The following is a 21,024-nucleotide window of genomic DNA, read 5'->3' on the forward strand; positions in this document are numbered from 1 at the left end:
TTAATTTATTGACTGGGCTGGATGGAGGGAAATGGATCTATTTATCAAATGTGGGTACTATTATTTTAATGTTGGGGCTGGAGAGAGGCCCAATTATTAAATGTCGGTGCTACTCATTTAATGCCAGAGCTGGATGGAGTTTTTTTAAATTTCATCTACCCATTTTTTTCCAAATAGGGCCTACAACATTCCAGGATCCAGACCAGCAGCAACTGATCTAAAGACATCAGCAGCCACAGGTGGTGAAAGTAACAAGAACAGGTAGGAGAGAGCAGGACAGTCTGCCAACTCTTCTGAATCTGGTGGGGCAGTCCTGAATTTGGGTGACTTTCTCACTTAGTCAGCATTTGGCCCAACAAGAAGGACAGTAAGGTGTTATCCCGCTTCACACTGTACTGTTAGTGAAGGCAAAGCTGTGTGCACCTAACAGTAGTGCACACAGTATTGCCTGTGTATTTGTCTAAAATGTATCTAATATGATAACCCCCCCCCCCCTCTGTTTTAATTGCTGCAGCGTTGTACAGAGAACTCGTTCACATCAGTCCCTGCCCCTTTGGAGCTTACAGTCTACACCCTAACATATACACACACACACACACACACACACACACACAGAGAGACTAGGGTGAATTTTGATAGCAGCCAATTAACCTACTAGTTGTTTTTGGAGTGTGGGAGGAAACCAGAGCACCCGGAGGAAACACACTCAAACACTGGGAGAACATATAAACTCCACACAGATAAGGCCATGGTCGGGAATCAAACTCATGACCCCTCTGAGGCAGAAGTGCTAACCACTGAGTCACCGTGCTGCCCTTTGTGGTAATCGTACTGGATAGCCATTTACTATATTAATTAACTTTTTGAAACACACAGTACACATATTTATATATTAAAGAGAGAGATTTGACTGGTAGTCTGCATCTCAGGATGTCAGGGAAAGATGCAACTGTGCGGTGAGGTGCTCATGTACCAGACTCTATTAATTCTCCTGGATCTCTGCTGCATTTGACACTGTTGACCACTCTCTCCTCATACAAACACTACAATCCCTAGGTCTTGAAGGCACTGTCCTATCCTGGTTCTCATCCTACCTATCTAATCGCTCTTTCAGTGTTAATTTCTTTGGCTCCACCTTTATCAGTTGGAGACCACAAGGCTCAGTCCTAGGTCCTCTGCTGTTCTCTATCTACACCACTTCTCTTCGATAACTAATAAGCTCCTTTGGATTTCAGTATCATCTCTATGCGGATGATACACAAATCTATCTATCCTCTCCTGATCTCTCACCATCTGTGTTGTCTCGCGTTACTGACTGTCTTTCTGCCATTTCATCTTGGATGTCTTCTCACCAACTCAAACTCAATCTTTCAAAAACTGAATTAATAATATTCCCACCCACCAATAGAATCTTCCTGCCTGACATTGCTATTTCTGTTGATAACATGACCATAAATCCCACCCCGCAAGCTCGTTGCCTAGGTGTAATCCTTGACTCACAACTCTCTATTGTTTCCCAAATTGACTCTATATCTAAATCACACTACATACATCTAAAAAACATTTGAAGAATATACACATATCTCACACAAGACACTGAAAAAACTGAAATCATGCACTTATCATCCCCCTATTGCAACTCCCTTCTCACTGCTCTTCCCCTAAACAAGCGCTCATCCCTACAATCTATTTTGCACGCAACGGCTAGATTGATTTTTCTTGCAAATCGTTCTTCCTCTGCTGAGCCACTCTGTCAGATTCTACATTGGTTGCCTGTTTTTCAATGAATCCAATATAAAATTCTTCTACTAAACTACAAGACCGGCAACTGAACTGCACCAACATACATCTCCTCACTTCTCTCATATCTTCCACCTCGACACCTCCGTTCTGCACAAGATCTGCATCTCTCTTCCACTCTCATCACATCCTCCCATTCCCGGTTACAGGACTTTTTTTTAGTCTTCAAACCTTCAAGCCTTCTCTGAAAACCCACCTCTTCAGACAAGCTTATAATATTCCTCAACCACCATCTTAATCTCCCTAGGTTATCCTATTACCACCCTCTACACAGCTAATACAACACAACAACCCTCTGACCAACATAGTTGTGCGATTGGATCATATACCCACTAAGCACTGTCTCCTATCACAATCTGGCTGGATCAATATGCAATATGTAGTACTTATCCTCATGTATCAAAGTATATATATTTATATATATAATTCTAGATATGGTTCTGAGTAGTAATGATGGAGACAGTCCACAACTCTGGACACTTTGTGATAATTTGGTGTTTTATGAGTTTTTCAGTGACTTATTTCAGTTTTTGAATAGACGGTAATAAGATAAAAATAGCCAGGTGAGAGTCATATATATATACAGCTTTATTAGGGGTGACCCCACACACCCACTTCCATCCATTTTCTCCCTGATCTCTGTGAGCGGCCATGACAGTAGAGGTGTCATGTATGTGACATGTATGTGTGGTGGGTCATGTATGGTGAAAATGACAACTATGCCTTAATCAGGTATGTAACATATGAACATTGTAACCCTCTAAAATGTCATTATATTCCCAGCAATATATTATAGTGACCAGTAAAATAATTTATTATATGTGTTTTATTACTTTACTTTCTTAACAAAGGTTTTCAAGACTTGTCATAAAATGTGGGTGGTTATAGAGAATGAATTTCATGGCGGACCACATACCGGTGTGATGTGGAATTACTTCATTAAATACATTTGTTATATCAAATCCATACTGAGCCTTAGTTTGGCTCTAACCAATGTTGGACACATCATGGATGAAGGCAGGAGAGGAAGTTGTCACAACTCTCTAGACACCATAATTACAGATATTGTGCTATGTATACTAGACATGAGGTGTAGGCATGAAGAGAAGTCACGGTGAAGGGAATCTTGCTCTCGGGGTATGGGTGCAAGGATTGCTGAGTAACGGGAACATCCATGTACTTTTACGTGTCGACAGATTTAACGCAATCTTCAAAACAACATTTATGAGAAAATAGAAAGATAAAATAAATCCTGATTTCCCTTCAACATGTTTACAGACAAATCAAAAGGTTACAATCTTTGTAGCACACAACTAGGGTTTACCTATAGAGGACATTAAGGGGTCCTCTGTCTCTTTGGCTGAATAGTGGGTCCACTTACAGACACTAAGGAAATGTCCAGTGTTAGCAGTATGTCCAGAAGTTCAGAGAAGTGAGCGGCGCTGCTGAAGACACAAGTCGGTCAGGTCATCACCACTCGACTGTCTTCCTAACCGCGGCATACTCAGTCTGTTTCTGTGGGGGAGTTCTTGGGTGTACACATCAGGTCCCCGACTGAGTATGGGCTGGGATCCATGGATGGTCAGAGCGTTGGGCTCATCTCTTACAAGGTTTTTCCCCCGAAGTTCTGCCTCTGAAGAGGTGATAGACAGACAGCTATAAGGCCTGTTTGTTCTGTTATTGGCTGACTTGATGGTAAACTTCTGAACATGAGGTGTATGATCTATCTTAGAACTATCCAGAACATCATAGGAATCTCCAATGCAATACGTTTGCATTCGTCTAACTGGGTTTTGGGACTGCTGCCGTTCTTTAGCAAGGGCCATCGCTGTGTCGAAGGAGACACTGGTGGCATTTCTCCAGCTGGTGCGTCTTTTCGGGATAGAGTCATTACCCGACTCCGCAGGCTCCACACGGCTGCTCATTCCTGATTTCTGTGGCTTTGTGGATAATGAGCTAACATGTACTTTACTCTTCAGAGCAGGAGGCAACTTAGCAAACTGTGGTTTGGGTGGTACTACGGGAACTGATTTTGTCTGCTGTATTTTACTGGTGGTGGAAGTCAGCTTCATGGTTACACTTCCATCGTAGTATGTCCCACTAATTTCTGTGTCATCTAATTCAGAAGACTTTGTTACATTCGACAGCCTCAGCTCTTCAGGGGAACAGGTTTGGTTAAATTCTTGTGGTTTTGATTCAGTAGATCCATCTTGCTGAATAAAGTGATCTTTTGATAGAGGGATCAGATTTATTCTTTCAGATAAGCCATAACCCTCCGCTGATGAACATGGATCTGAAGTCTGTGAGTCTTCTTTAAAACATAATTGGTTTCCAGAGATGGATTTAAGTTCTTCCCAATGTTCTTCATTTGCCCAATGATGCTCTTCAGCTGTTTCCACTTGGCTCGGTGAGGAAAAGATTCTTGCAGCATCATCTACTCCGGAGAGAGAATTCACTGACATATTTATTATATTATCTACTGTTTGTTGCAAATCATGATCATCACAATGGTATATATGAATGTTTGTCAGGCTATTATCTTTATAGTCTGCACTGTCCAATGTTGTCTTATCTGCTAGAATATTCAGATTCTGAGCATGTGCCCCACCGTCCTGTGATGTTCTACAGTCTATTTCTTTACCTGCATCCACCAGATTGTAATGTTCGTGATCCTGAAATTCTACAGAACCCAGGTTTTTAATAGCAACTTGATGCCCCAGACTTTTGCATTTGCTGCCAAGTCCACTATCCTGTAATTCTTCAGGACTGGGACCATCCACAGTAGCCTCATCCTCTAGATGCTGGTTGTAACTTCCACCATCCGGTATTTCAATAGGACCTGGACTTTCCATGATAGTTCCATCCTCTGGGGTCTCATCTTTGCTGTAAATTCTACCATCATCTACTTCTATAGGATCTGCAATTTCCACATTAGCTTTGTCCTCTAGATTGTTATGTTTGATGTAAGTTCCACCATCCTGTAATTCTATGGGGCCTCGACATTCCTTGATAGCTTCATCCTCTGGTTTCTCATCCTTGCTATAAGATCCGCCTATCTGTAGTTCTATAGGACCTGGACTTTCCATGATAACACCATCCTCTGGATCCTGATCTTTGCTGTAAGTTCCACCATCCTGTAATTCTATGGGACCTGGACATTCCTGGATGGCTTCATCCTCTGGCTTCTCATCCTTGCTATAAGATCCGCCTATCTGTAGTTCTATAGGACCTGGACTTTCCATGATAACGCCATCCTCTGGATCCTGATCTTTGCTGTAAGTTCCACCATCCTGTAATTCTATGGGACCTGGACATTCCTTGATGGCTTCATCCTCTGGCTTCTCATCTTTGCTATAAGATTTGCCTTTCTGTAGTTCTATAGGACCTGGACTTTCCATGGTAGTTTGATCCTCTAGTTTGTCATCATTGCTGGAAAGATCTCCAGTGTTCTGTAGTTGAATAGAACCAGGGTTTGCTGCATATGCTTTATTATCTGGATTGTTGTCATGAACCTTCTGATCTTTAACCATACAGCACTCTGATTCTTCTATATAAGCCACGTTTTCTATTGCAGCTTTATCTTCTAGATTGCAATGTTGACTGTAATGAACCTCAGCTTCTGGCATGATATTGTGCGATCCATCCATGGTGGTTTCCATTGTATCTATATCTAATTGGTGTCCACAAAGCTGCAGTTCATTGTCATGTGATTCCGTGTTTGTTGGAAGAGATTCATTTAAAATACAATATTTTTCAGTTCCCTGGTTTTCTGTATTCATCGATATATCTTCACTTTCTCGATGTACCTTTGTAACTTCATCCAACTTCATTTCAACTGATTCAAGAGGCAAAGGGCTGAGGTCATCATAAGCGCTGAGATAAACGTCTTCTAGGCTATCGTGTGATTCTCTCCACTGGTGCTTAGCATCCAGGCAGCCCGTTGGCATGAAATACATCTGTTCTGATTCATCTTCAGTGCAGAGATCGTCCGGTGGTGGTTCCACCGAAAATTCTTCCATCTGATAACAGCAAATTGTACAGTGTTAGGATTTAGCAGTTACACATATCATTGTATAACAAGTTAGGAGAATGGATATAATAGGGGGTCTAAGTCAAATCAAATGCGCCTAAAAAGAATAACAAAACCTTATTAACCCTGTGATGAGGACAAAACACAAGAGTAGATAAATAGGAAAAATGTAAAAAGGAGTTATGTACTATATATGAAGATATGTAGTGTGATGAGTATGTAGTATATCTAATGACTAATTGTTATTTTCTGTTGAATTCATGTATGACAATGTATATTGTATGTAACCTTGTAATCTAATCTCAACGTGTGCTTTGCTAGATAACATGGATTTGAACTTATGCAAGTGTCATTAATCTGTTGAAATAGCCAGACCAGGAAGAGATAGGATCTTGGAGGAGTTCGAAGCCCCAAAGTTGTAAAACATCTAGCTAGCCAAGCAGAACGAGCAGAGGTGGGAACTCAGGTCCTGTGAACATTCCAATCTCAGGACATCCCTAGCTCCCTTCGAAAACCCGGTGACATTTGGGATATCAATCTGTCCTTTGACAGCTAAACTCCAAAGGTGGGAGGTGAGGACTATTTGGAAAAAGGTTGTGCATTTTCATGAGGGGTCTATCCAGACTGAAATGCCCCATTTTCCTCAGTTGTGTCCCCTCACACATCAGGTCTTGACTAGTAAGTAATAACTGATTTATTTCCTATTTTATTTTCTGAAACTCCTTTGTGTAACATATTGTATGTCTTGTTATTAATTTTTGTAAATACGCCTTGGAAACATTTTTCAGATTATATAAATTTAATGTAGAATATTCTCTGTGGTTCTTTGTGAATTTACGAAGCCCAGGGAGGCTCATGCTACATGTGTAGGTGATTTAAGTGTCAAACATTAATAAGTGGTTCTGGTGAACGTAAGGACACAATAATAAATCCTTTGTGGTGGCAGAAATGGTGTAGTCATTGCTAAGTGACTAAGGTGACGCCTGTCACGGCCAGCTGTTCAGTTTGCTGTATCTGGGACAGGCCGGGCGTTCGTGACATGAATATGGAGTTATGTACTATATAAGGAGTTATATACTATATGTGGAGTTATGTACTATATAAGGAGTAATGTATTATATATGGAGTTATGTACTATATAAGGAGTTATGTATTATATATGGAGTTATGTACTAAATAAGGAGTTATGTATTATATATGGAGTTATGTACTATATAAGGAGTTATGTACCATATAAGGAGTTATGTACTATATATGGAGTTATGTATTATATAAGGAGTTATGTATTATATATGGAGTTATGTACTATATAAGGAGTTATGTACTATATAAGGAGTTATGTATTATATATGGTGTTATGTAGTATATAAGGAGTTAAATACTATATAAGGAGTTATGTACTATATAAGGAGTTATGTACTATATAAGGAGTTATGTATTATATATGGAGTTATGTACTATATGTGGAGTTATGTACTATATAAGGAGTTATGTAGTATATAAGGAGATATGTATTATATATGGAGTTATGTACTATATAAGGAGTTATGTATTATATATGGTGTTATGTACTATATAAGGAGTTATGTACTATATAAGGAGTTATGTACTATATATGGAGTTATGTATTATATAAGGAGTTATGTATTATATATGGAGTTATGTACTATATAAGGAGTTATGTACTATATAAGGAGTTATGTATTATATATGGAGTTATGTAGTATATAAGGAGTTAAATACTATATAAGGAGTTATGTACTATATAAGGAGTTATGTATTATATATGGAGTTATGTACTATATGTGGAGTTATGTACTATATAAGGAGTTATGTAGTATATAAGGAGATATGTATTATATATGGAGTTATGTACTATATAAGGAGTTATGTATTATATATGGTGTTATGTACTATATAAGGAGTTATGTACTATATAAGGAGTTATGTGCTATATAAGGAGTTATGTATTATATAAGGAGTTATGTACTATATAAGAAGTTATGTACTATATATGGAGTTATGTACTATATAAGGAGTTATGTACTATATAAGGAGTTATGTATTATATATGGAGTTATGTATTATATATGGAGTTATGTAGTATATGTGGAGTTATGTAATATATAAGGAGTTATGTACTATATATGGAGTTATGTACTATATGTGGAGTTATGTACTATATGTAGAGTTATGTACTATATAAGGAGTTATGTACTATATGTGGGGTTATGTAGTATATGTGGGGTTATGTAGTATATGTGGGGGTATGTACTATATAAGGAGTTATGTACTATATATGGAGTTATGTAATATATAAGGATTTATGTACTATATATGGAGTTATGTAATATAAGGTGTTATGTACTATATATGGAGAAATGTACTATATAAGGAGTTATGTACTATATAAGGAGTTATGTAATTTATAAGGAGTTAAGTATTATATATGGAGTTATGTACTATATATGGAGTTATGTACTATATAAGGAGTTATGTACTATATAAGGAGTTATGTACTATATGTGTAGTTATGTACTATTTATGGAATTATGTACTATATAGGGAGTTATGTACTATATGTAGAGTTATGTACTATATGAGGAGTTATGTACTATATAAGGATTTATGTACTATATATGTAGTTATGTACTATATGTAGAGTTATGTACTATATATGGAGTTATGTACTATATGTAGAGTTATGTACTATATATGGAGTTATGTACTATATGTAGAGTTATGTACTATATATGGAGTTATGTACTATATGTAGAGTTATGTACTATATATGGATTTATGTACTATATATGGAGTTATGTACTATATATGGAATTATGTACTATATGTAGAGTTATGTACTATATATGGAGTTATGTACTATATATGGAGTTATGTGGAGTTATGTACTATATATGGAGTTATGTACTATATATGGAGTTATGTACTATATATGGAATTATGTACTATATATGGAGTTATGTACTATATGTAGAGTTATGTACTATATATGGAGTTATGTACTATATGTAGAGTTATGTACTATATATGGAGTTATGTACTATATGTAGAGTTATGTACTATATATGGATTTATGTACTATATATGGAGTTATGTACTATATATGGAATTATGTACTATATGTAGAGTTATGTACTATATAAGGAGTTATGTACTATATAAGGAGTTATGTACTATATAAGGAGTTATGTACTATATACGGAGTTATGTACTATATACGGAGTTATGTACTATATACGGAGTTATGTACTATATATGGAATTATGTACTATATAGGGAGTTATGTACTTTATGTAGAGTTATGTACTATATAAGGAGTTATGTACTATATGTGTAGTTATGTACTATATACGGAGTTATGTACTATATACGGAGTTATGTACTATATATGGAATTATGTACTATATAGGGAGTTATGTACTTTATGTAGAGTTATGTACTATATAAGGAGTTATGTACTATATAAGGATTTATGTACTATATATGGAGTTATGTACTATATGTAGAGTTATGTACTATATATGGAGTTATGTAGTATATGTGGAGTTATGTACTATATAAGGAGTTATGTATTATATATGGAGTTATGTAGTATATAAGGAGTTATGTACTATATGTGTAGTTATGTACTATATACGGAGTTATGTACTATATATGGAGTTATGTACTATATATGGAATTATGTACTATATAGGGAGTTATGTACTATATAGGGAGTTAAGTACTATAAAAGGAGTTATGTACTATATATGGAGTTATGTACTATATATGGAGTTATGTACTATATATGGAGTTATGTACTATATGTAGAGTTATGTACTATATGTGGAGTTATGTACTATATATGGAGTTATGTACTATATATGGAGTTATGTACTATATATGGAATTATGTACTATATAGGGAGTTATGTACTATATAGGGAGTTAAGTACTATAAAAGGAGTTATGTACTATATAAGGAGTTATGTACTATATGTGGAGTTATGTAGTATATGTGGAGTTATGTACTATATAAGGTGTTATGTATTATATATGGAGTTATGTACTATATGTAGAGTTATGTACTATATATGGAGTTATGTAGTATATGTGGAGTTATGTACTATATAAGGTGTTATGTACTATATATGGAGTTATTTTATTATTATTATTATTAATTTTTATTTATAGGGCGCCACAAGGTGTCCGTAGCGACGTACAGGGACAAACGAACTACAATACTAGGTGAGACAGCACAGTACAGTAAACAGTAAGCACAGTAACTCAGCAAGCTCAATGCACAGCTAGAGAGGGAGGGGGAGGGAGGATCCACAAACTACGGAGCCCAAGAAGGAGGGCGCGGAAGAGAGGGAGACCCCCAGAGGGGGGAGGAAGGAGCAAGAGGGGACGGGGCGTGGAGGGTCCTTGAGGAGGAGGGCTAAGTAGCTGGAGAGTAGAGTTAGAAGTGGTGGAAACAGGAGGAGAGATGGCCCTGCTCAGAGGAGCGTACAATGTACTATATATGGAGTTATGTAGTATATATGGAGTTATGTACTGTATGTGAAGTATATATTATATGTGGAGTTATGTACTATATAAGGAGTTATGTAGTATATATGGAGTTATGTAGTATATATGGAGTTATGTAGTATATATGGAGCGCTGTATAGGGATTTAAGGATCACTGCCTGGTGTTATATTCTGCTCATAATTGTTTTATCAAGTTCAAAACATAAGATGGAGATAATGGAGATTGTGGGACTTATTCATTTTGTGTCGTATATTGCGTGAAATTGCACATTACACGCCCTGAAACAACCATACGCCAGAGAGCGCAGCAACGTCCAATTCATCTTCAAATGCAACTGACCCTTACTACAGCCACCGATTGCATGGTGGAACAGGGAGGGGTCTGGGCGTATGCACTGGGAGGGGACTGGGCGTATGCACTAGGAGGGGACTGCGCGTATGCACTGGGAGGGGACTAGGCGTATGCACTGGGAGGGGACTAGGCGTATGCACTGGGAGGGGACTGGGTGTATGCACTGGGAGGGGACTGGGCGTATGCACTGGGAGGGGACTAGGCGTATGCACTGGGAGGGGACTGGGTGTATGCACTGGGAGGGGACTGGGCGTATGCACTAGGAGGGGACTGGACGTATGCACTGGGAGGGGACTGGGTGTATGCACTGGGAGGGGACTGGGCGTATGCACTGGGAGGGGACTGGGTGTATGCACTGGGAGGGGACTGGGCGTATGCACTAGGAGGGGACTGGGCGTATGCACTGGGAGGGGACTGGGTGTATGCACTGGGAGGGGACTGGGCGTATGCACTGGGAGGGGACTGGGCGTATGCACTGGGAGGGGACTGGGCGTATGCACTGGGAGGGGACTGGGCGTATGCACTGGGAGGGGACTGGGCGTATGCACTGGGAGGGGACTGCGCGTATGCACTGGGAGGGGACTAGGCGTATGCACTGGGAGGGGACTGGGCGTATGCACTGGGAGGGGACTGGGCGTATGCACTGGGAGGGGACTGCGCGTATGCACTGGGAGGGGACTAGGCGTATGCACTGGGAGGGGACTGGGCGTATGCACTAGGAGGGGACTGGGCGTATGCACTGGGAGGGGACTGGGCGTATGCACTGGGAGGGGACTGGGCGTATGCACTGGGAGGGGACTGGGCGTATGCACTGGGAGGGGACTGGGCGTATGCACTGGGAGGGGACTGGGCGTATGTACGTAGTCGGTGAACAGTCAGAACATGCCAAGGTCCAGTCACGCAGCAGCGTCTGATCCAAGCTTTGGGCATCTCTCAGGTACGTGATTTTCTGTCGTATCACTTGCACCAACTACAGGTCAGGTGTAAGTGCCGATCACTAGTGATGACGGCTGTGTATACAGCTACAGGTCAGGTGTAAGTGCCGATCACTAGTGATGACGGCTGTGTATACAGCTACAGGTCAGGTGTAAGTGCCGATCACTAGTGATGACAGCTGTGTATACAGCTACAACATGTGTTTGCAATCGGGAGCAACTGTAGCCATGTATTTTATGTACAGTAAATATTAATAACATCCTAATAATGTATTTTATTGGGGATATAAAAGAAATAAAAACATAAAAGTAAATGTTTTATTCCAGTTCTCTTTTCAGACACAATATGATCATAGATATCAGAGCAGCTGATATATACAGAAAACACCCCAGATTATGTCAGATTATAGGGAGAGCCATAAATAACATGACAGTGAGTTGAAGCATATGTATAACATTCAGGAGTAGAGTAAGAGCTGGTATAACGGCATAAGCTGATAATACAGGACTACTCGCCTGGATGGCAGTCTGCAGTTCATACTCCAGTATCTCGCTGTCCACAGAGTAATCTGCTATTTTATGGCTCGTTTCCTCGGACTGACAGATATCGTTGTTCTCTGGACTCGGGTCCTGGTTGTCCAGGAAAGAAAATGAGTCTTGGACATCGAATAAGATTTGGTTATTCTCCACCTTGGGGTCACTGTCCTCCGTAATGCTGGTTTCTGTGCATGGAATGGGAGACGTTTGTATTCATTAGATGATCACTAAATGCCAAATAATTGTCACATTCAAACCAATTGTAAATCAGTTGATAATAATATAAGTAATTTACCTAACAGTAAAATGTAAATGGGGGAAGAACATAAGTGTAGATATAATAGCAATGACGAAAGATAGCAACTAGACTGTAAGCTCTCTGGATCTAGCTCACAGCTGCACCTCCATCGTCACCCTCGTCTGTGCTTGTTCTGTTTTATTATTTTTATAGATTTGTAACGTGCTCTGCAGTCCCCGTATAGTAGGGAAAACAAGGCATACATAAAACAGGGGTGTGACAGGATGGACCGCCTATGCCACCCTGTCTTTTGTTGCTGGAAACCAGCTGGGCTTACTTTGCCACCGTTCCCTTACGTTATCCAAAATGTGCCCTCTTGCTGCAGTAGGAGGGGCTTATAATGCTGGCACCACTGAAATCCTTAATGTCGATCAGAACTACGTTCCTTCTGGGTAACTGTCACTGCTTGTGTACTCCTGTGCTGGTACTTCTGACCTCTTCCTATAGATCAGGGTTGCTGTGGATGGATCCCCCCTGGCCTATCACACTGACCAGAGCTGCAGGTAGCAAGGAGAGCGGTGGTACTGGACGGCTGGGTCCAAACCTCAGAGACAGCCGGAGAACGGATTAGATTTAGGGTCTAATCTGCAGGTCACAGGATTACAGTAATATTGAAGAAGTTGTCAAACAGGTTTTGAAGCAGAGTGATGTTTATTGCTCAGGTGCCCTGACAAGGACAGTTCCACTGATCGAAGGTATCAATGGTCAGGTCAGATGGAACATCAGAATGATACATTTCAGTGTATAGTACGTGCTCTTTATACAGATTTGTACACAGGCTATTTTTAGAATCAGGATGTAACCCCGTTTAACCAAAACATATATTTACATGCATCGCAAAGCTAACAATATTTACACTTATCTGTGAAATTCTAGAAACGCTGTAATGTCCTGCATCTTTGTTTCAGACGCAGGAAATCTAGCAGGACGTTTTAAATTAAACCTTCCTGACTCCAAGTTAAACCTCACACATCAAAAGGCCTGATTAGCATTAGATCTTTTGTTCCAACAGTTGCAGAATACACATTCCCAAAGAAAGGTATAAACTTCTAACAAGTCATTTCCCCACATCACAATACACAGCAGACTTTCTAAACAAAGGCTCATTATATCAGATATATACATCAGAAATATTTGCTTTAGAAAGGTTAAAACAGAAAAAACAAATTTTCTACCCTGGTCTCAGAAATAACGATTTTCCTTACCAGAATATACACAATATTAATAATAAGTGCATTGGCAATTTAGATAAATTAGCGCCCTGCGCTATTTCCTTTAAATAAATGTATACCATAAGTTATTTATAGGTGATCCAGTCACAAGGGGCATACATAAAATAGGGACATACATAAAACAGGGACATACATAAAACAGTACATATATAAAGCAGGAAATACATAAAACACGACATACAGCACATACATAAAACATGGACATACATAAAACAGGGAATACCTAAAACATGGACATACATAAAACAGGGAATTCATAAAACAGGGACATACATAAAACAGGGACATACATAAAACAGTACATATATAAAACAGGGACATACATAAAACAGGGACAAACATAAAACAGTATATACATAAAACAGGGACATACAAGGTAGATAAAATAAATGCAGACATGAAAACAAAGGGTATGGAGGACCCTGCTCATTAGAGAGCTTACATTCTAAAGGGAAGAGGACACAGCTGAAACAAGAGGAGCGAGTGTGGCTCAGAGTGGAGATTGGGACAGTTGTGAGGGTGTATTAGTGTGAATAGTGTTATCGGGGATAAGGTCACCCCCTAATAAAGAGATGGGTTTTCAAAGAGCTTCTAAAGATTTGAAGGCTGTGGGAAAGTCTGACTGAGTGTGGTAACATGATTTTATGATCTGTATTCTCTATGAATGTAACTGATTGTCCGGTGCTGTACGGTTATAGGGCGCTTTACGAATAGACATAACAGGAGAAAGAAAGGAAGCACTAAATATGTATTCTCCATACTAGTAGAAGAACTATAACTCTTTCTATTACTCCTTTTTATATCATAAAACTAATGTTATTATTATGTATTAACATTCTATACATATTGCATGAAATATAGAGTAATAAAATTATAGAGATAAAAATCTGAAATTAATGTGAAAAGGTTAAAAAGGGGGAACAGAAATAATCCCCTTATTAGGTCCTCATTGTTCTCTAAATTTCAGGTCCTTATTTAAATTGTCTTTCCCTCATAGATACTTAGTTGTATTCTATTATAGCTTATCACTGGGGTCAACTAGGGGTTAATTCTCTTATTTGGTATAAATTCTTTTCTAGGGAATATGCACTTGAACCAATTGATGATATAATAGTCTCAATCTATATTTAATTAATCGAATCATTTAATTTAAGAATTCATGATGAAATACATCTCAGCTTCAATGAACCCCATGTAGTTATCTATGATGGATGTATTAGATATGTAATATCAGATTACTTTATTAGCAGATCTCTGAGTCCTATAAGGTTAACTGCGACCCATATAGGATTAGCGAGTCAGTAGTGGAGGTTTTCCATTAGTATTGACACTCAGTATCAGTGAATGTGTTTAAATGGCAACAAACACCTGAATAATAAACATTACAACAAACCATATGTGCATGCCCAAGAAATACGGGACAACTGCTACATTTAATAATAAACATCATTTAGACGTATCCCCTATATGGGTGAACCTCCAATACCAGAACCCTTTCCTTCTACTTTTTCATGTGTAATATTGTACATTGTTCCGGGAGTGCTGCCCTATAACAGAATGTGAGGGATTAATACCAGAAGAAAGTAGTAACACTACAAAGACATATCTGGTGCGGATATCTTTCTACATTTGAATGCCTTACAAATAAACAATGACATTGATGATAGAAGCCCATTTGGGCATGAGGTATTGCAGGACATTATTAAAGGATTAATACCTCCACGTAACTTCATAACGCAGCTGCATCTAGTTTCGTCTTCGTTATCACTGCCTGATACAATTTCACAAGCACTGTCTGAATATTGCCAGTCTAACGTCATTTTGTTAGGTATTGTCACGAGCATCTACAAACATAGATTGCTTTGCATTGTGCATAACTGACAAATGTTTCCACCCATTACATTTGGGGCATTCTAAATAATTTGGATGAGCACTAGTTTTCTTCATTGTCACTAGCACTAGCATTGCTTCTTTTGTTATACAATGTCTTTAGTGATATATTATTGTCTGTGCAAATGTTCTCATTTTTTAGCCTGTGTCAGATTTAGGCTTCTCACTTGGTGATAGATTTTCATCCTCTTGTGACCACCTTCAAGCATGTCATGAGAGTAACTTTACATCTTCATCATCCCTCCCAGGACGACCATCACTTCACAGTACTGCTGTCTTATCATCCTCAGTTACTGGCACATAATAGTAATTTCAGATGTTCTTTGTTACCACCACTCGCTGGTGAGACAGAAATAGGAGGGGATGTCTCTGAATACAGCTGACCGGTATGTGTGCTACAGGCGGATGTAGGCAGTATATTCCCAGCTTTCACCACTCTTGAATTGCAACATGGTTTTGCAAAATGGGGCAGCACAATGGCCTAGTGGTTAGCACTTCTGGCTCACAGCACTGGGGTCATGAGTTCAATACCTGACCATGGCCTTATCTGTGTGGAGTTTGTATGTTCTTCCCGTGTTTGCGTGGGTTTCCTCCAGGTGCTTCGGTTTCCTCCCACACTCCAAAAACATACTGGTAGGTTAATTGGCTGCTATCAAAATTGACCCTAGTCTTTCCCTCTCTGTCTGTGTGTATGTTGGGGAATTGTAAGCTCCAATGGGGCAGGGACTGATGTGAATGAGTTCTCTGTACAGCTCTGCGGAATTAGTGGCGCTATATAAATAAATTATGATGATGAATTACAAGATCCAGCTGGATTTACTAATAATTCTTATTGAGGAGCAATATGTATTTTTATCAGGTTGAACATTAAATAGATCGCTTTTATTTAGAAGTATAGGAAAATATGAACAAAGTAAACAGTTTATATATATATATATATATATATATATATATATATATACATTCAGTAACTATGTGAAGCACCATCATGATTTGCAGATCCTGACACAGAGAAAAACACACAAGTGTTCTACCTGTCATTAGGGATCACATTGAGTACAGCACTGGCTAGTATTGCTAATTATTTTTTTGTAATAAAAAGAACAACTCTGTAAGCCCAATAAGAGAAGATATGTAAACAATCATATAAAGGGTGGCAAAAAGTAGGAGAAACTTTTATTATCTACACATGTCTGTACCAAAATAATTTACCAACCTGACTGTCTCGAGCATTTTACCCGGAGAACGATAGGATATATTTAACCACTGAAGATTCAGACCACTGTACTGTAATACAGAGGTCATCAGTGTTCTCCCCAGAAAATTTTGCTGGTCGGGTGGCTTTAAAAAGTAGCAGTGTAATGCTTTGCAATAATATTGAAACATTTGGGACGTTATTGCCCACACCTGCCCGGACTGGTCAGACTAGGGGTCAGTGGTCTAACACACACTGCTGGCTCATACGTGCCAACTTGCTAAAGTTGGCTTCCGAGAGCCTGCCGGGGGGAGGTGGGCGTGATGGGGGCGGGTCTCCAAAATTTGCGTAATGTTGGCCCCGCCCCCCTGTCGTAATGACGCAAGCGGACATAGGGGGCGGGCCAAACGCCGAGATTCCCGGTGCATTGCGGCACTTTGGACCTAATTCTGCCCACTTCACTGGGAAGTGGGCAGAATTCTGCCAAATGTGGGAGAGTTGTCAAGTATGTGCTGTGCGTAGTGCTCACATAGGAGAAATAATGGTTTATTGTATTATAATAGGACTCTGTTAGGCTCCAACAGCCGGGTGGATAGGTGCTGGGAGAACACTTGTCATCATCAGACGTGAATTGGGCCTTCTGGACTTTTCAGATATGACAGGAGCTCATTGCAAAATATTTGTATTGAGATTCTCACCTATTAAGCCTATAGTCTTATTTATCATCTGATTCTGAAACCATGTGAGTGACCATCACAGGAGAAGGCCGTCAACCATAGAGATTGTCCCTTTAGAGGACAAATGAGGGCACAACAATTTTATATAAATACTTTCTGTCTTCTAATCCTGGATAGTTGCATTTTATAGAGATTTATATGATACAAGGACTCTAATGTTTGCCCGAGAAGTCAGGAGTCTAATAAACATGTAGTACAACATGCAGGCCCGGCGCTCCCGTTAGGCAACCATAGGCAGTTGCCTAGGGCGCCAGGACCTGCAGGGCGCCGCTGACTAGATTTTCTAATCTAGTCAGCGGTTCAGCGGCACGAGAGAGATGCACAGCGGTCCGCATGATCACTGACTGACGTCAGTGATCATGTGATAGTCTGTCCGGCGGCGCCTCTGAGGTATCACACTGTCTGTCACTGACAGACAGTGTGAATAAAGTTCTTCCCCCCTCCTCTCCCCTCTTAGCATGCATCGCAAGGAACAGCTAGAGGAAGAAAAGGTAAGTAAAATCTAATTTTTTTTTATTTAGTGTGTTCGGGGTTCGGGGAGCGGCGGCGAAATTTTGCCTAGGGCGCCGAGAACCCTAGCACCGGCCCTGACAACACGGAATACCTTCATACGTGTTATATAAAGTGTCCTCCTGGGACCAGGAAACTGGTGAACAGAACCCTTTATATAGTGTGTAGATGGAGAAACCGCCTCATTACACAAAAATAGGATGGAAACATGATTAATACAAATAAAATTAAGGGCTGGATCCTTGAGTATTCTTTAAGAATAAATGAAATACTAAATTAATAGTAACTTGGGCTCAGGTTACCAAAATTGGATCGGCCAAAGTAAAGCCTGGGCGATTTGTCTCACCCATTTTAGAGATGCCCTCAGCTTAATCTCTTGGGTGTTCGTAATATGTTAGAGTTACGTAGCAGGAGACACCTCCCCTCCACTAATGAAAATTCCGTTAATTTTGTTTGATTTAGGGGAGGAAGAATGAAGTTCCCCCATGTGTGTTATCACTTCCATTGTATCGTCCTCTATATATAATCCTAACCACTGCACCACCCTATATATAATCCTAACCATTGTGCCGTCCTCTATATATAATCCTAACCATTGTACCGTCCTCTATATATAATCCTAACCATTGTGCCGTCCTCTATATATAATCCTAACCATTGTACCGTCCTCTATATATAATCCTAACCACTGCACCACCCTATATATAATCCTAACCACTGCACCACCCTATATATAATCCTAACCACTGCACCACCCTATATATAATCCTAACCACTGCACCACCCTATATATAATCCTAACCATTGTACCGTCCTCTATATATAATCCTAACCATTGTACCGTCCTCTATATATAATCCTAACCATTGTACCACCCTATATATGTAATGATAATCAATGTACCGTCCTCTATATATAATCCTAACCATTGTACCACCATATATATGTAATGATAATCACTGTACCGTCCTCTATATATAATCGTAACCACTGTATCGCCCTATATATGTAATGTTTCAGATTTGGTGATTTAGGTAAAAACAGGAGATATTTACCAAATGTATTAGTGCTCTCATTGTCGAAGACCAGGCTGGACTTCACGTTGTCTGTGCTGCTCTCTGTAGACTCTCTGTTTGCTTCTTGTAAAAACAATTTCTCTGAACTCCTGTGTAAGGCTGAATAGTTTAAACTGGGAATTTCCATCCCTCTGGTTAAACGAGATAAATTGGATGTAATATGGAAGGGAAGGGTAACCGAGAAAGGTCCAGAGATGTGGACTCCTACACATTTTTCTGCTCGGTTCTGGTTGGATTTGGGTGATCGGCCCTGTGGGTTTCCGATATGAGAAGACCTTCCTGCTTTTGGAGTTGTTGGCTCTGACTTGGCTTGTGCTTCTTCCTCATACTCTGCATCATTTGTTTCCATTCGGATCGACGGCTCACCAGAGTCCAAAAATAGATAATCAATGTTCTCTGGTTTGGATTGAGCTCCAAAACTTTCCCTCCGGATGGGCAGCTGATTTTTGGGAGATCGTCTTGTCAGGACGCTCTGCTCTAAGTCACCAGCTGTCAATAGAAGAAAACTCTTAGGAATCAAAGAATACTTAAAATATTATCCCTACAATACAAATCTCATAATAAAATGATATTCTTACCATCTGGTGTATAAGGAACTGAACTGAGGGAGTCCATGCTTTTAGCCGGGCGAAGGTTCATATTATCTGACTTTCCATCTATAAGGAAAGAAGAAAAGTTATTGATTAGAAACAAATATGGATTCTTCCTAGTGTTTATTAAAGTTTATATAACGAACTTAGAAGCTGCTTCAATCTAAATGTTTATTTAAATAACATAGCCAGTTCCCCTAACTAGCAAAATTAGGGGGTTCCTCGCATTGAGAGTACACCCCCACCAGTGCTATAACTGCTTCTTTGCTCCCATTGACAATCCTTAGAAAGATTTGAAATTCTCCCAGGTTCTTTACGGTTGGCGCTCTGGCATAGGTGAATTCCATGCCAGCCTTTATCATATTTTTTGTGGGTCCCTAACCCAAACCTTTGTCATCTTGTTTGTGTGACTTGCGCTTGGAATCATGGCTGGATCGTCCAAGGTTGAAGATCGATTTCCACTTCTTGGCTTTTATAGACCCTTTACGCCTGTGAACAATTTAATAGTTATTTGTGATATTGTTTGTTCCCATCTTGTGGTTATACTATAGTTAGTTTGTGGGTTACATTTAGAAAATCTCAAAGCCCTGTAGTGGCAAATGCAAGCTTGCATGTATGGAAGCAGGAGGTCCGTGTGGTGGTCAGGAATGTAGCATCTTGGTGGGCTTATGACACAATGGATGCATACATGACATAGAGGTATATGTAATGCCTGGAAGGTAGCATTGAGATTATGTCAGGGTTAACGGATGGGATAGTCATCTAGTGGAACATATGTGATAGTTTTATAAGAGGAGTAAATATATGAGCATGTGAAAAAAGTTATTAAAACAAAGTCATCATGCTTACTTGTTATCAGAAAACTCTATTATTGTGTGGTAAGGACGTATCTGTGGAGGACCATCACCGTGGTTAAGTATGTTAGGTAGATTGTAGGATAACGAGCGGTAATATTCCTCAGGAACGCAAGATGGCCAGTTCATTGTGGCAGATGGACCACTGTCATTCTCTTTTCCTGTTCCCAAATACAAACAGCAATTTAGCTAAAATACTTCACAACTAATATATATAATAATATATTCATCATCATCATCATCATTTATTTATATAGCGCCAACATATTCCGTAGCGCTTTACAATTGGGGACAAACGTAATAAACTAATAAACAAACTGGGTAAAACAGACAAAGAGGTGAGAAGGCCCTGCTCGCAAGCTTACAATCTATGGGACAATGGGAGATTGACACATGAGGTTAAGTATACATTTTGCATCTTGGCCCAGCCAGACTGCAAAGGTAGGGTGACTCATA

At 39.4% G+C, this 21,024-nt stretch overlaps 1 protein-coding gene across 2 annotated transcripts in view; it reads right to left on the minus strand.

Moving 5' to 3' along the window:
- Positions 1 to 2,608: 2,608 nt before the first annotated feature.
- ARHGAP30 (Rho GTPase activating protein 30) overlaps positions 2,609 to 21,024 on the minus strand; it is a 54,685-nt gene continuing 36,269 nt past the window's right edge. The window contains exons 7-12 of one of the 2 annotated variants that reach the window (XM_075193188.1): positions 20,564 to 20,729; positions 20,103 to 20,203; positions 19,703 to 19,780; positions 19,104 to 19,613; positions 12,166 to 12,371; positions 2,609 to 5,819 (exon numbers count right to left, since the gene is read on the minus strand). In XM_075193188.1, coding sequence (XP_075049289.1) covers positions 3,225 to 5,819; positions 12,166 to 12,371; positions 19,104 to 19,613; positions 19,703 to 19,780; positions 20,103 to 20,203; positions 20,564 to 20,729 — 3,656 coding nt within the window. In that variant the 3' untranslated portion in view covers positions 2,609 to 3,224. The remainder of the gene's footprint in view (positions 5,820 to 12,165; positions 12,372 to 19,103; positions 19,614 to 19,702; positions 19,781 to 20,102; positions 20,204 to 20,563; positions 20,730 to 21,024) is intronic. The other variant, XM_075193189.1, reaches the window with a different exon arrangement.

This window comes from Mixophyes fleayi, chromosome 12 (genome assembly GCF_038048845.1).
Source record: "Mixophyes fleayi isolate aMixFle1 chromosome 12, aMixFle1.hap1, whole genome shotgun sequence".
In the NCBI taxonomy this organism is placed as follows: domain Eukaryota; kingdom Metazoa; phylum Chordata; class Amphibia; order Anura; family Limnodynastidae; genus Mixophyes; species Mixophyes fleayi.